Raw genomic sequence first — 16,297 nt, 5'->3', positions numbered from 1 at the left:
GGTCAGCCTTGAGCATTCAGTTTGATTCATTTAAACAATCATGGATTGAGAGCCTTCAGTGAGCCAGGCACTCTGCTAAGTGCTTGGGGAACAGAAGTAATGGATAAAACTTCCTGCTCTTAGGGATATTAATCTGGAAGGAAATATACCAAAACATTAATAATGGATACCTCTGGTATTAGTATAAGTCATCCTTTCCTTTTTTTTACTTATCTACATAAAATGTCTGCTAATATGTATTATTTTTATAAAACAGCTTAAAGAAAAAAAAAGAAGGCTGCAAGAAAGGAAATTCTTAAGAAACCAATCTCTAATTGTGAAATGGAGCTGGTGATGGCAGAACCAAGCACTGTAATTCCAGCCTCAGCTTCTTCATATCATGTAGGCGCTACTTTTTAAGGCTGCCTTGGTGAACTGTTTAATTGAGAACGTACTATGTACCAGACAATCGTTAAGTGTTGGAGGTTATGGAGATAAATAAGATAAACTTTCTGGCCTCAAGGAATTTATAGTCCAGTGAAAAAAACTCATGGTAGTATATGATATTTTCCATGTGTATAGATACTGGTCTCTTCTGCTTGCATAAAGCTTTTGCCTTTTGGTAGAAAATAGCTGTTACATCTGTCTTAGAAACGCACATTAACATATTGTCATGAAGTGTCATCTTTTGAGAGTTATGCAAAAAATACAAATTATCATTGCATGCCAATAGAAAGACAGAATAACACGAGAGAATCCCATTAGGTATAATGTTTGAAGAACTTCTAGCATTGGGTAGGAGTCTGAAGTTGGAAAAGTAGACTGCAAAATGCTAAAAAAGTTCTAACTCTTCTCAAGATCCTTCATGTAAACTGAAAAATGAGCCAGAGAGCTAAACTGGCAGCACTGAAGCTCTGGCACATAGGAGGAGCTATCTGTATTTGCCATTGTTATTTATATGATAAACAGATGCCATTTTTCTACCTTTTCCTAAATGCTCCCCAAAGAGCCTTCCTAGTTTAATCGTTTTGTGAGGCTAAAAAAAAAAAAAAAAAAAAAAAAGAAAGAATTTCAGGCCTGTGTGAGCTATATTTTGGACTCTTATGACGTTTTGTCACCTCTCAGGCCATCACTCTAGATAAACAGTCTCTCACATATAAGAAGAAGCCACAACCACAATGGATTTGACAATTAGTTACTCTATAACTATACATATTAGTATATGTAACTATACTGAATTGTCATCATTAGATATTAAAGTACTGATCAACATTTTGTGCCGTCCAGTTAAATGAGATGAGGAAATTTCTTTTTCTTTTCATCAAAAACTCTCTTTTGGATTAATTGAATAAGTTAAATTTGGTCAGCCCAGTTACCTCAGGTTGTTTTAAAGTCATGTCATTGTTCTGGCAATATTGATGAAGCCTATAGCTTTAGCTAAAGAAAAATATAGCATCACCTTGCTTAATGACATAATTAAGAATGAGGAGCTAATCGCTTCTCGGCCTTTTCGCTAAGATCAAGTGAAGAATGAGGAGCTAGGGCTTCCCTGGTGGCGCAGTGGTTGAGAGTTCGCCTGCCGATGCAGGGGACGCGGGTTCGTGCCCCAGTCCGGGAAGATCCCACATGCCGCGGAGCGGCTGGGCCCATGAGCCATGGCCACTGAGCCTGCGCGTCTGGAGCCGGTGTTCCGCAACGGGAGAGGCCACAACAGTGAGAGGCCCGCGTACCACAAAAAAAAAAAAAAAAAAAAAAGAATGAGGAGCTAAATGCCATTTAGATAAACCAACAGTTTAATATGTTGAACCCTAAAATTCCAGTGGATAAAAGCAGGAATTAACCAGTTGCTGCAATTAACGACCCAGACTTTGAATATAATGAAAATTAATGAGCTGAATTCTTTCCAGTGTAACACATGATCACTGAATGATAACTGATCTTTGAAGATCATTGCTACCAGGTGAAAACAATAAGCATCAGAGGCTGAAAATCTTGATTTTTGGTGCAAAATAATATTTTCTCATTAAAATGTGGAAACATATATATATACTTCTTTAATTTAAATATAAATGTAAATATGTATATACCTGTATACTTAAAAATAAACTGATCCTAGCTACAGTCAGTGGGATAGGGCTGGCTGTCGCCATGTAACCCATGGTTCTGACTTGTCATCTCAGCAAAGACTCCACCAGCCACAGGCTTCCATCTGCTAGCTGTAAGAATCACAAGACCTGGAGAGCCAAGGCTTAAAGAGCTGTTTGCAGACCCCACATAAGTCCCAACCAGAGACCATAAAGAGAAAAACATTGAGAAAATCAGAGGGAAAGATGGAAAGGCCAAAAGACCCTCAAGCCAAAAAGGATGGAAGGTTGGGAGAAGAAGCCAAGACAGAATAACATATTTTATTCTGGAAATGGAAGGAATAGTGCCTTGTAAATGTTAGTTTTCTCCTGATCAATAAGCATGAGTTTCAGGTAGCAAGAAAAAAGGTATGATGTTCAGCCCATTAACTCCTTCAACCTCAGATGCCCTGGGATATGCCCAAAAAGGCTCTTCAGCATCACCAAGGTCACCACCTGCTCCCAGCTCTCCTCAGTAATGCCTTAAACAGTAACATTAAGATGAATAAAAGATGATTTACAATTCAATAGTAATATTTTTAGTCTTATTTCATTGTAAGTATCACAATGTCAGGAAACTGATGGCTATTGATTTTTTTGAAAGTGCTTAAATATGTTTAAATATAGGTTTTACTTTTTTTTTTTTTTTTTTTTTTTTGCGGTACGCGGGCCTCTCACTGCCGCGGCCTCTCCCGTTGCGGAGCACAGGCTCCGGACGCGCAGGCTCAGCGGCCATGGCTCACGGGCCCAGCCGCCCCGCGGCACGCGGGATCCTCCCGGACCTGGGCACAAACCCGCGCCCCCTGCATCGGCAGGCAGACCCTCAACCACTGCGCCACCAGGGAAGCCCGGTTTTACTCTTTAAATAGGAAAAAAAATGAACAAGGTGCTTGGTAATGCTACCCATTATTTATCAACTTCTCAACTGGGTCATGGGGAAATGTCAAAGATCCTGCCAGAGCGCAGACCAAAACAACAGGGAGATGAAGACCAGAATACAGCCCTAAATCATAAAAGGTGTGGCCCCTCTGAGGCCTGTTGCTTTGCAAAAGGTATGCAAAGTAGCTACCAAAAGATAATTCTGTTGCACTACAGGTTTTACTCTGCTGTTAAAAGTCAAGTTTCATTTCTGACTGAACCCGAATAGCACCAAGGCAGAATTTGATCCAGACTCGTGTTCAGTGGCCAGGAAAGTCACCAAGCCATATGTTCCCATGAAACTGACATGCGGTGAAGTGAGGGGATTACTGCAATTACTTCTTCAAAGGCTCCTGGGGGAGCCAAACTTGCTATGACTCTCTGTGAAGAAAATACAGGAGGTTGCCACTTAAAACACACGTTTCATAAAAAATTCACTAAAAGGAAGATTATGAGAAAATTGGAGACAAAAGAGAGAGTCAACTATTATTATATAAAGATACCTTGAAAAATATCTTGTTTCTGTTCTTCTGCTTAACTGGGCTCCTCTATCTATTGCAGGGCTTATTTTGTTATGAAAGAGTATAGTCATTTAGTAGGTACCTGCCATCTGTTCTGTGTTTATGAACTTGCAGAGACCCTGTAATTACATTTTAAGAATTTGAAACCTAAACTAATAACTGGGTCTCACACACGCACATGCACACACAGACACACACACTTGTGCCCTCTCTGCCCTCTGACTATTCACTGATTATGTAAACTCATGGAGCCTCCTTGAGAAATCTCCTTCATGAAACCGTATGAAGGCTGGGCTCTGAAGCCTTCACTGAATTTGGCACAGAATTAGGATATATCCTTGTATAAGTGGAATCTATCTGAGAGGAAACCACTGGGGGTATTTGAAGAGATATCCCGGAGATCACTATCCTAGGGTAGGTCAGTTAATCCCTTTCCTCCCCAGCTATTTGCTCTGAAAAATAAAGCAAAGAATATCATCCCTTTCCCTCATCCCATTTGGTTCCCTGAGTCTTTCCTTGCCATTTGGCTAAACAGCCAACAGAGGTGGTTCTGAGAAGAACGACTTGGATATATTTTCTGCAACAGGAGTTCTGGTTTCCATCTCTGCTAGCTGACAACCCCCAAGTGTTTATCTGTCATCACCAAAGTCTGTGAAATGCTGAGTGGTTGTCAATGGGGTCACACCTTTCTTTCTCAGCCTGAGGGTATGTTTATTTAACCAAAGTCTCCTTCAGCTCCATATATGGTAGCTGTAAACAATGTTTTAGAATGGCAGAGAAGTTTTAATACTAAAGATTATACACAACCATAAGGCTTGTGTATAAGATTATACACAACTTTGATGTATTTAGATGGATTGCAGCCAACTTCTAACAATCCTTCACAGTTTTTACTTGTTTTCCCATACACGATCTCATTTGATCCTTGCACCAACCTTGAGATACTTTGGTCATGAATAGTTGTTATGCCTATTTCACAGCTGAGGAAACTGAGTCTTGGAGAACTTAACGTGGTTTTCCTACAATCACAATTCTACGCAGCAAAGTCTATATTTAGAGCTAAGTTTTCTGACTCCGGAACCCATTTTCCTTTTATTATGTCTTTCTGCCTTCATCTAAATATATAAACCACTGCATTAGGGACAGACTTTCAAAATAACAAACATTTTGCTGGTTTTCAAGAAGCTATTAGCAGCTGCGCAAAACACCAAGTCTGGCAAGCTTGGCAAAAGAACAGACAGATGCAGGGCCAAGGCATTTCATAACCAAAATCCCCAGTAGGCTAACCCCTGAACTTGACCTTACTAGTCATAAAGCTTCCCAGTTGTTTTGTTCAATTTATGCCAAGTTATACTTGCTTTACCACACATCTATCTGTATGTTCATCCCTCTAGCCCTCCGCAATCTGTATTTTTTTTCTGAAGTTGCAGACATCAGGACACTTTACACCTAAACAGTTCAGCATGCTTATCTTTGAGTGGAGTTCAATATTTGCCTATGGTTCTTTTTTTTAAATTTCATTTATTTATTATGCCTCAATTGAAAGCGTTGAAAAGGATAAAGGAGAGGAAATACAATATGTAAAAGAAAAGTGCTTATAACTTAATTTAAAGTCACCTTAACAACAACTTCCGTGTGAAACATGCTTTGAAACATCTTAATACAAAATTAAGGAATAAGTGTTTTGTAATATACTGAAAATCTCTCTGACTACAATTTTCTCTTTCTTTCTTTACACTTATGTAATACTTTCCAGGTACATGTTGCAAAAGCTTCGGGACAAACTTTGAACTCATCTGTACTTTCCTTTATGAAATATCACTGCCTATGGTTCTTTTATAAAAAATGAAATTTGCATATAATCCAATGCACAAATCTCAAGTGTACCATTCAATAACTTTTGCCAAATGTGTACACCCAGGTAACTCAAACTTTTATCTAGATATGGAATACTACCCTAACACTAGAAAGTTCCCTCTCATATCCCTCCCCAGTCGATACTCTCTCCACCACTGTTCTAATATTTATCACTATGGATTAGTTTTATCTGTTCTAGAACTTCATATAAATGGAGTCATACAGTATTTACTCTTTTGTATAAGGATCTTCTCACTCAAGATTATGTGTTTGAGATTTATCAGTATTGTTCTGTGATTAAGGAGTTTACTCCTTTTAATTATTGAGTATTATCCTATTGTATGAATATTCTAGTTGCTTTTCTTTTTAATTGAAGTATAGTTTATGTATGATATTCTAGTTTCTTTATCCACTTTCCTCTTGACAGACACCCAGGCTATTTCTAGTTTTTAGTTATTCTAAATAAAACTACTACGAACACTCTTAAAAAGATCTTTTTATGAACAGATTTTCATTTCTCTTGGGTAAATACCTGGAAGTGGAATTGCCAGGTCATAGGGAGGTATATGTTCAGTTTTATAAGAAACTTCCAGAACTTTTTTCAAAGGCGTTGTACCATTTTAACTCCTACCGACAATGTACGAGACGTTGTTCCATATCATCATCATTTGGCATTGTCAGTCTTTTTAATTTTAGTCATTCTGGTGGGTGTTCATCATATTACTTTTGAATTACAAAATAAGAATATTCACATTATGGGCTTCCCTGGTGGCGCAGTGGTTGAGAGTACGCCTGCCGATGCAGGGGACACGGTTTCGTGCCCCGGTCCGGGAAGATCCCACGCGCCGCAGAGCGGCTGGGCCCGTGAGACATGGACGCTGAGCCTGCGCGTCCGGAGCCTGTGCTCCGCAACGGGAGAGGCCACAACAGTGAGAAACCCGCATACCGAAAAAAAAAAAAAAAAAAAAAAGAATATTCACATTAGAGAGCATTTGCATTATCAAGGGGTGACTTAGGCAATGTCTGTGTTCTTGTCCCCCTATTACTACACCAGTGCAGGTCTCTTAAGTCCTAATATTAAGACATTAAATCCTGTTTCTCATCCTTAAAGAGTTGACTGAAAGATTCATAACTTGGCAGTTATTTTAAACGTTTTTGGATTCAACTTGAGCTCTAAATAACTGAAATATTGTCGAAGTTAATTTTTAGGGTGTTTTTCTATTAATACTTAGGCTTTCAAATTAATCAAAATGATCAGGTTAGCTCCTGACTTCTGCTTAATAGAAAAATAAATAAATAATCACACCTAAGTCACTAACTTCTGAAATTTCTTTCACTGAATTAAATGAGCATCACCTCAGGGTGACTCTCATAGACCTCAACTGGATTAATAAGAGTAAATCATTTTAGACTAAGCATCAGTCACACATGGTAACGTTACCTCTCAGTTAAGTTGCTTCCGTTCCTGGAGTAAGTATGTAGGCCTCATTTTGTTTCAATGTGAAATCTCCCCTAGGCCTTGTAACTTATCCCTAGGAAGTTTCAAGTTTCCACGTTGTTGTTTTCTTGACTTTTCCTCCATTCTCCAGGCTCTGACTCTTGCTCACTTGTTACAAAAATAACCCAAATGCTCTTAATTCTTCTCAAAAATGTATTTCAGCCCACTGATCATATTAGACGTATTATAACCCATTCAGCAATTTTTCTTTTAATGAACTTTTAGTAATCAGTAGCAGTAATACAGCTTAGAGCTCTTAAAGTGGGAGAAATAAATTGTACAAGACCTGAGGCTAATGCAGCCTAGTCAAGGCATTGGGAAACGCTAACACAAAAGATAACTTGCCCGTTGCTGTTTGACTAGTTTCTTTCTTTCTCTATACTTCAATTTTCCAAGATGTTAAAGGATAATATATGAGCACATGTAAGAATTTTTTAACCAGAAAATTTATAACGCAACTTTAGCATCAATTAATTTTTGTTAGGCTGATTTGGCAGCATCCATTCAGTTTCCTCCCATAACATGTATGAAGGGCAAAATGGTTCCACAGTTTAGAGAATCTCTGTTGGTTACAGAGGCATTTAAGAAGCTGGCACCCAAGGAAATGATAGGAGTTAGGCATTTTAATCTCTGTTCTGACGTGCCTTTTTTTCAAAAGCACTTAATACATTGCTTTGTCTCTCACAGTCCAGCTGTAAAATAATATATTGGCTCTAAAGATTTGTTAATACAGTAATCATTTGTTTAAATTACATAAAATGTCATATATATATATGAAGTTTGCATATTTTTGGAACTAGGCCACAAAACACATATTTTGTACTTCTGAAAACAAGAATACTCCATGGTTTGGAACGATACTGTACTGGCTAATTGCCCCATTCATCAAATGTACAATACATACCACAGACTCTTTATAGTTTTTTTTTTAATCTGCATATGAGCCACTAGGGCCAATGTTATGCCTAGGTGAAAATAAGCAGCTGTGATGGAAATGATGACGCAGCACGGAAAACACCTGCCTGCTTTAAAATATTTTCCCTCTAGCCTGTCTTTGGGACATTACCTTCAGTTTTTTCTATCAAAATCAATGTTAGCAGGTAATATACCAGGATCACTTTTTATTATGTGAACCACTGATGCCCATTATTCCTTCAGAGTCTGGCAGGGCCATGAGGAGAGGGGAGGGGACAGACGCAGAGACATTTTGAAAGGCTGAAGATGATATGAAATAATGAGGCGTTGTGTGTGTGTGGCAGAGGGATGGGGGAGAACTCCAGCGAGCAGGAGGATAGCTTGAGGGTGGAAAGCACCTGGGGGAAGAAGCTCTGCAAGAAAATCTGGGACTTCCGCCAAAGATATACTTGATTCCAGTGTTGGCCTAGGGCTGGACCCATGAGACACAGATGAGAAAGTAATATAGGCTCTTATTTTTCAGATAAAGCCAAATTTTGCATATGAGCTCTTTTGAGGTCCTTTGTTCTGACACAGGAAAGACATAGAATAACTTTGCAGGCATCATTCATACTCAGGCAAAGAATTCTGCATTTTCCTGTGTTATATAAGCCATATTGTTGAATAATGCTGGCTCATCTACTAAATAAGTATTCAAAATGTAAACTTATTATCATTGTAAAGTGCTATGTAAATACAAATTCTTTATAGTGTGATTCCAGAACTTAAATAAAAATGAAGCCACCATCTTTTTTCTGATAATAGCACCTGACATTATGCCACTGACCACTTTACAAAAGAATCAAATCCAGATGCTGCATTGTTTAGTCAGATTTCATTGCATTTTAAATGAATGGAGATAAAAATAAAGATAACACATTAGGACATTTGACAGAGTTCCCTTTTAGACTTCTTTCATTTCTAATCTATCTCTAAATTGTATCCCTTTTGTTTAGTTTGCTTTATTCAATACATGCTATTTTACCTGCATATAAAATAGTGTTCTATCAACAACTAATTCCTCTCCTCTTAAAAAGTGATCACTCCATGTTTTATCATATTCACATTTGTTTGCTTTACCACAGTTAATAGAGAAAGGCTCAAGTACTTTATAATAAATTTTAGAGCATAAATTCAGTATTTATTTAGGCTTAGATTGTTAAGCAAAATTATTAGAATTTTATTACTTTTCTTTTTTCATAAATTTTTCATTTTTTCACTAAAGACACTTAGCCTTTGAAAAATTAACCATAGCAAACAATAAAGGATGTCCTTTAGACTGAGACAAAAGACTGATAAAAATAATTTGTATCTTGGCTCTCTAACCATATTATGCTAGGGCCTTAATATTAAAGAGCTATCTTCTAACTGGTAACTGAATAGCTCTTCATTAGTTTCTCTAAAAATAAGAGTTTTTAATCTCTTCTTGCAAGCTAGGATAGTCTTATGGTTTAAATATATTTTGGGAGTTTGTTCCAACAGTTAAATTGAAAATGTCTGATATTTTCAATTACTTAAAACATTTATGATTTTAAGCTCCTAGCAGAAATCTGCTGCTGAAGGGGAAAAATATTAAGAGCTGTTATTCAGAAAGACACTTATGTAAGAACTGTGACCTTGGTTATTGGTTTGAAAGCAAGAAGTCCTATATTTTAGACCCAAGGCTTTAGAAATCTTTAGTGGGCATTTTCCCCTCTCAGAGCTGAGACAAATGGCTGATGAGTGAAATCTTGAGAATGTTCACAGCTTTTCTCTTTCATTCTGTTGCAGCCCAGAAGGTGGTGAGATCCATCCAGAAATCTGTCGGCTCTACATTCAGCTGCAATGCTGCTTAGAAATGTACACAACAGAGATGCTAAAATCCATATGTCTGCTGGGGTCTCTTCAATTTCATCGAAAAGGTATCTTCATTTAATATATTGCCATAAACACTGAGAAATGTTAAACAAAACCTCATCTTTTGCAAAGGCCTATATGTACCATTTGTCTATCTACACACAATTGGAATGGATATAAATGTTCAGGAAATGTTTGATATAAATGAATAAAAGAAGTCTATATCAGTACTATCAAAGTACATAAGAACATTGACCACCTTGAATAGAAATTGTGGTAGAAACAATTCTCAAATTTATTATTTTACCACTTGTGAACATGATTTTGGCTAGAATCAGCATGGGCAGCCAAATTATATAATGATCTTACTAGGGCAGAAAATGCTATCCAAGATTGCTGCTACTTCCCTAAATGTATTTGGTTGCAAGACGACAAATTATAAGTTGTGTCCCAAAGATTTAAAAATAGGAGGAACTCAACAAACAAAATCTCATTCCCTGGTTTAAGCTATAAAGAGACTACATTGGCTTAAATGAATGAAACCTCTAGAGGCAGCAGTGGCTTCAGCATGGCTTGATCAGACTTCTGACTCCCATTCTGAGTGATGTTCTGCCTTCTGGTGGGGGGAGTTGACTTTACCCTCAAGCTGCCCTTCCCACACATTTGCAAACTGATTCCAACAGTTTCAGTCATCACATATGCATACAGAGAGAATTTCTCCCATTATAGACTAGCAAATGTCCTGAGCTTCGTTCCAGCTGGACCAGGTCAGACCACATGTCTACACTTGAACCAATCACGGTAGCCAAGGGGATGGAATTAAACTGATTGGTTTAGGCAATCAAGGCCCATTCCTGGAGCTAGGAGATGAGTCAACCCCACCCAACCAGTGGCTACTGCATAAAGGGACAGGGTGGAATGGAATGGAATGGATGCTGGGGAGGAAGCCAAAAGTTTCTGTCACTGGAGGATTCAATCTATATTTTCTTTGCTAATTCATTGAACAATAATTTTTGGGAGCCTCCTGAACGCAAACATTTTGTGCTTGAGATCAAGAAATAGAGGGATGCACAGAAGGTAACCTTTGTCTATGATTTAAATTCAGAGATAGAAAAGGTCAGTAAACTGTAATAATCAGGGAAAATCTTTTAGAAAGCGTGGGACTTGAGCTAGGTTGTGAGGATAGGGTTCAGACAGTGAAGGAAAAAGAAAGACCTTTCAGGTGAAGAAGCAGCTAAAGAAGAGATATGAAATCAAATGAGCATGCAATTTGAGAGGAACTAGATGACATGATAAAGTACCTGTAAAAATCAAATCTTGCATACACATGTATGCACAAGTCAGAACTAAAATTATGCTACGTTGCTCCAAAGAGAGATTATTTTCTCTATACATGAATATTATCTTTTTCTTTTTCCTTCTAAAGGCTGAATTTTCATGGGTTTCCACCTTTACTTCATGTTTGGAGAGATTATCCTCTTGACACTCAGGAGTCCTGATCAGAAAATTGAATACTCAGACACAGTGATGACCCAAACAGTTGTCACTGGCCCAATGTCTTTGTTTGTCCTCTCTGTTCTCATACACTGCCACCATCACCCCACACACACACACACACGCATTCACATATGAACACACACACAGAGTAGTATTTGCATTCTTTCTAATCATGGTTGACTAGACTGGGTATGGGTCATTTTTTTCCCCAGGTCTGCATTGGCTGTGCTTGCAGTATTTCATGCCCATGTTGCCCCTGAAATCTCCCCTGATGATTGTCCATAACACCATGTGACCCCCACTCCCTGTCTCACTCTAACTCCTTGGTTTTTCACCTGGTCTCCCTGCCATCCACTCCTACTTTCTGTCTTTTCACAAATGACTTTTGAAAGGAAGACCCTTCTCTGCTAGCTCTCTGCTTAAAAGTAACAGGGATTCCCTCATCCAGGTTCTTCCTTATCGTATTTGGTCTTGACCACATAAATAAAAAACACATCATCTCTTAACTGATCAGCTCATGTGGTCTGCACTGCCTCCTATCTTCACTGTCCGTCTCTGATCCCTGTCCTTCCGTGCCTCTTCCTTTAAAAATAATAAACCTCTGCTCCCTGCTCTAGCACCTAACACTCTAAGTATGACTCTAAAAAGAATATACCTGATGGAATCTTTGATTTCTCCCCATTGTAATTAAGTCTCCAGATGGATTTCTATTTGATTCTTCTAAAATCATTACTACTTAAAGTGCAAATCCTTAGAAAATGCGCTTCAAAATTATCCAGGGTGCTGGATAAACATGGAGACTCATGAATCCTGTCCAGGACCCACTGAATCAGAATCTGGGGGCACTCCAGGTGACTCTGAAACACAATGAAGATGGATAACTGTTTTGCTACCTTTGAAACAAAAGGAAATCACCCCATCATATGTATAAAAATGGAAACTTTCAAGCCCTTACCTGGCTATTCTTACTCACCTAAGTGCATACTTTCAACTTTGTTGTATGCTTTATTCTTTATCACCACTAGACAGGAGCCTGTCTACCAAGAATTAAGATGCCAGATAATATACTCTTTATCCAAACAGTGGTATCTCTAGTGTGGCCTTGGGCTGGAAGGGGTCCTGTCTAGATGAGCTCACTCAGTCCCTTCAAGAAATCAAACAGAGTTGACCCTCACAGATTCAACCAATCGCAGATCACGTACTATGCTTATAATCTATGGCTGTTTGAATCCACAGATATGGAACCATGGATACAGAGGGCCAACTATGGAACTTGAGCCATGGATTTTGGTGTCCATGGCAAGTCCTAGAACCAACCCCCCATTCTCCCCCACACACATACAGATACTGAGGGATGAGTTTAGTCCTCAGAGTCTTAGGGGAATGGTGATTCCCATTCTAGTCTATAACACTCGAAATCTCTTTCTGCTTAGAATCTCTTTCTGGTATGTTTCTTTTAATGCTATGGTAAAAATTCGTATTTTGATAACTTTTAGGTTAGCTAATTTTTTCTCCATCCTAATTTCTTATTACAGCTTGGCCAATTCTTCTTTACTCTTTGTCTTCTATCAAGGAAAAACAGGAATTGTAATTGAGTCATTATTTGGGCTCTATATGAGAGTCTCTGGTCAATTTTTTGCCGTGATTAGATTCTGAAGCCAAGTTGTTTTCCAATTCTCTGTACTTTTACTTTTTTAATTAATTTATTTATTTTATTTATTTTTGGCTGCGTTGGGTCTTCACTGCTGCATGTGGGCTTTCTCTAGATGCAGCAAGCAGGCACTACTCTTCGTTATGGTGCACAGGCTTCTCATTGCAGTGGCTTCTCTTGTTGTGGAGCACGGGCTCTAGGCGCATGGGCTTCAGTAGTTGTGGCTCAAGGGCTCAATAGTTGTGGCACGCAGCCTCTAGAGCACGCAGGCTCAGTAGTTGTGGTGCATGGGCTTACTTGCTCCGTGGCATGTGGGATCTTCCCAAACCAGGGCTTCAACCTGTGTCCCCTGCATTGGCAGGCAGATTCTTAACCACTGCGCCACCCGGGAAGCCCCTTAATTTATTTTTATTTCTAATTACCTCCCTGACTGCCACCATAAGTCCAGAAAGTATAGAATATCACATTTAGTTTTACTATTGTATTGAGTAGTCATGTGTTTACTCTTTGAAGAAAAAGGTCACACAAGGTTACCGCAGGGGCAAGGAGTATGGTTTGTTTCTGGGAAAAATAAGCCTCAAATCATTTTAAATCTCATTTTCTGCAGAAAGCTTGAATTTAATAATGAAGATTGTCCTTCTCTCCCAATTAAGCAAATTATAAATATCCTTTGTCCTTAACAACATATTCAGTGGACCTTCATGATTTTTGCATGCACCATGTTTCTGAATTTTTGCTGTCTCATAAGTCTGATTGGTACAATCTACTTGGAAATCTTTTATACTTTATAAGATCATGCTATTGCCAAAAAAATGAAGACAAACAGTACTAAGATGATTGTCTTATTTCATGGCCAAGAAAGTTAAAGTAAATTATGGTAATATAAGATAAAAACCCACATTTAATAAAGGATATTGGATTATACCATGCAGAGTGTGGTTCTGAAAAACTGTGGAGAAGATGACAGATGGGAATAATTTCAGTCATTGTGTAATCTCATATTTTAACACTTAAAGTTTTAGCTTGGGCCATTACTTGACAAAGTCTAATTTCTATGTTTATAGTGAAAAATAGTTTCTCTCACTTCTTCACAGTTAGTAGGTAGGAAGTCTTTCCCCACAACTGAATCCATGTATCATATTGACCATTATTGCCTGTTTCCTGACACCAGATAAAATGCGACCACGGGTTTCATTCACTCTATTGGCAGAAAGTGAAGCCAGAATTCTAAGAGAATTGATGATCCTGCCGTTTTGACCACAGCTTTCCTCTCTCCCATTCTCACCGCAGTCAGTCAGTTTTGACAACCTTCCCATTCTGAAAGCAGCAGAGAAGAGAGAGCACTGCAGTGCAGCCCCCCTTCACATGTGAACTTGCTCCTTCATCTTTATTTTCATCTCTCCTTGCTCTCTCAAGGGTCTTCTCTGACTCTGCTCCACTCTTCTGCCATCACTTACAGCCAGATTGTCCCCAGGTCCTTTGAGGTATACCATTATCCCTTCCTCCCCCTAAGAAAAGATGGGTTCTTCCCCTGCAATGTGCCACCAGTATATATAAAGAGAGAAAAAATGTGGAGGAAATGTAGTCACAAAAGGGGAAAGAAGAGAGAAATGTCAAACTCTAGTGGGAGTTGAGAGCTCAAGATGCTCTCATAAGAAATTAATGAACCGCCATCCATCCAGCAAAATACAGGATAAACTTAAGACAAAGAATAGAATATGAGCAGTAAAGACTCCAGGGTATTCAGCCTCCTATTAAGAAATGTAAAGAAAATGACCCACCAATAAAAGAAACAAGCAACGCAGAGACGGAAATAGAACAAAACCACAAGTAAAGCCTTATTTTCCAGTGTAATGAGGCAATTGATACTAAAATAGAACATTAGGTTTGAAGAAATGAAGCAGAATAAATCTTAAAATAGATTATGATTCAACTTATGAGTGGAAACATGCATTTGTTCTTTGAACAAATATTTGTTGAGCACCTGTGTAAGGTACTGGGAGACTGAAACGATCAGGGCTGAAGAGATCCCTGTTCTTATGGAGTATATAGTCTCGTGAAGAGAAATATTCACGAGAATTTCTAAAATTTGGGGGGAAAAATTTCTAAAACTCCCAAACACTAAAATTACAATGTCAATAATTAGAATAGGTAATGTAATAGAAAGTGACCATGACTGGGTGGCTACTTTAGAAGGGATGGTCAAAGCTCTCCGAGGAGGTAGAACTTAATCTGAGATTTAATGACAAGAAGGACACAACTTCATAAACATTGGTATCTAATGCAAAGGACCCAAGACCAGAACAACTTGTACTATCTGAAGAACCCAAATATAACCAACTTCTGGAATGTAAGGGCAATCTAACACCATCTATTACTCTGTCTCCGTGTCCTCATATATCAATACCAAACAGTGAACAGGACACACAATATTCATCACCTTTTGTCAAAGTAGATGTCAGCTGAGGACTAGGATAACAGCAATGATAACAGCTTCCACTTATTGTATACTTTCTACTTGCCAGGGGCTTTATACATATCATCTTATTTCATCCTCAAGTATCGTTTTTCCCATTTTACTGACGGAGAAGCCGAGGCTCAAAGAGGTAACTTGTTGTCCAAGGTCACAGAGCACATTAATCCTGCTGCAAAGTTCATGATTGTTCCACTACACCAGACCATTTCCCACTAAGCCACATTGGAGAAAGGCAAGAGAATATATCAAATCGGGAAATGAAAGATACTAGCACCATGGGCTGAATTTTATCCACACACCTGACAACGATTGGTGCGCGTATTCCAAAATACCATGTTTAATGGCTAAAATTTATTGTATATTTAATTTCTTACCAAAATAAGTTCAGAGAGTTACTTTTAAGATGAGAGGGAAAGTTAACTGTGTAGATCATTTAATGATTTATAAGATATTTGCTGTGATCCAAAGGGAGCATGATTTAGCCATGATACCCATTAAAGGAAAGTTGAAATTAATTAACTATACAGTCAATACCGTCTGCACATTGTTCTGCTCTACCTTAGGGGTTGGAAATGGAGAAGTGAAAGCCTCACAGGGATCTCCCTCAAATGTGTTTCCATTGTCTGCTCTTCTCCTGTGCCCTGTGATTCTGCTTCCTCACTCAGCTAATGGAACCACCAAGATGACTACTACTCTGGGGTCAATGATAGGACTACAGTGTCACAAGGAGCACAGAGAAGGACACAGGGCGGGGGAGGGAAATAGCTCTGTATCGGAAAATGTTTATTTCCCAGTGTATGGGCAAGAATGGATTTCTGTTTATGGTATAAGTATTATTTTCCACTATGTGTTTATGGCACTATGAATATCTTCTTACCACAGTGTAGAAAAGCCTTTGAAACTATTTTTTAATATAGGCAAACAACTAACTGAACTAATATAACTTATTTCTATTTAAATTACATGCTTTTTGGAAATGCAAGAGTA

The 16,297-nt window shown here is 38.4% G+C and overlaps 1 protein-coding gene across 2 annotated transcripts in view; it reads left to right on the top strand.

Annotated features, from left to right (window-relative positions):
- Window positions 1–16,297, top strand: part of RGS7BP (regulator of G protein signaling 7 binding protein) — a gene marked incomplete at both ends in the record, with an annotated part of 115,406 nt that overhangs the window by 65,518 nt on the left and 33,591 nt on the right. Inside the window, one exon of one of the 2 annotated variants that reach the window (XM_082837391.1) lies at window positions 9,621–9,751. In XM_082837391.1, coding sequence (XP_082693517.1) covers window positions 9,621–9,751 — 131 coding nt within the window. Of the gene's footprint in view, window positions 1–9,620; window positions 9,752–16,297 lie in introns of those variants that run through there. The other variant, XM_082837392.1, reaches the window with a different exon arrangement.

This window comes from Leucopleurus acutus, assembly GCF_964270905.1.
Source record: "Leucopleurus acutus genome assembly, chromosome: 3".
Lineage (NCBI taxonomy): Eukaryota > Metazoa > Chordata > Mammalia > Artiodactyla > Delphinidae > Leucopleurus > Leucopleurus acutus.
This window is presented reverse-complemented; position numbering and strand designations above follow the sequence as displayed.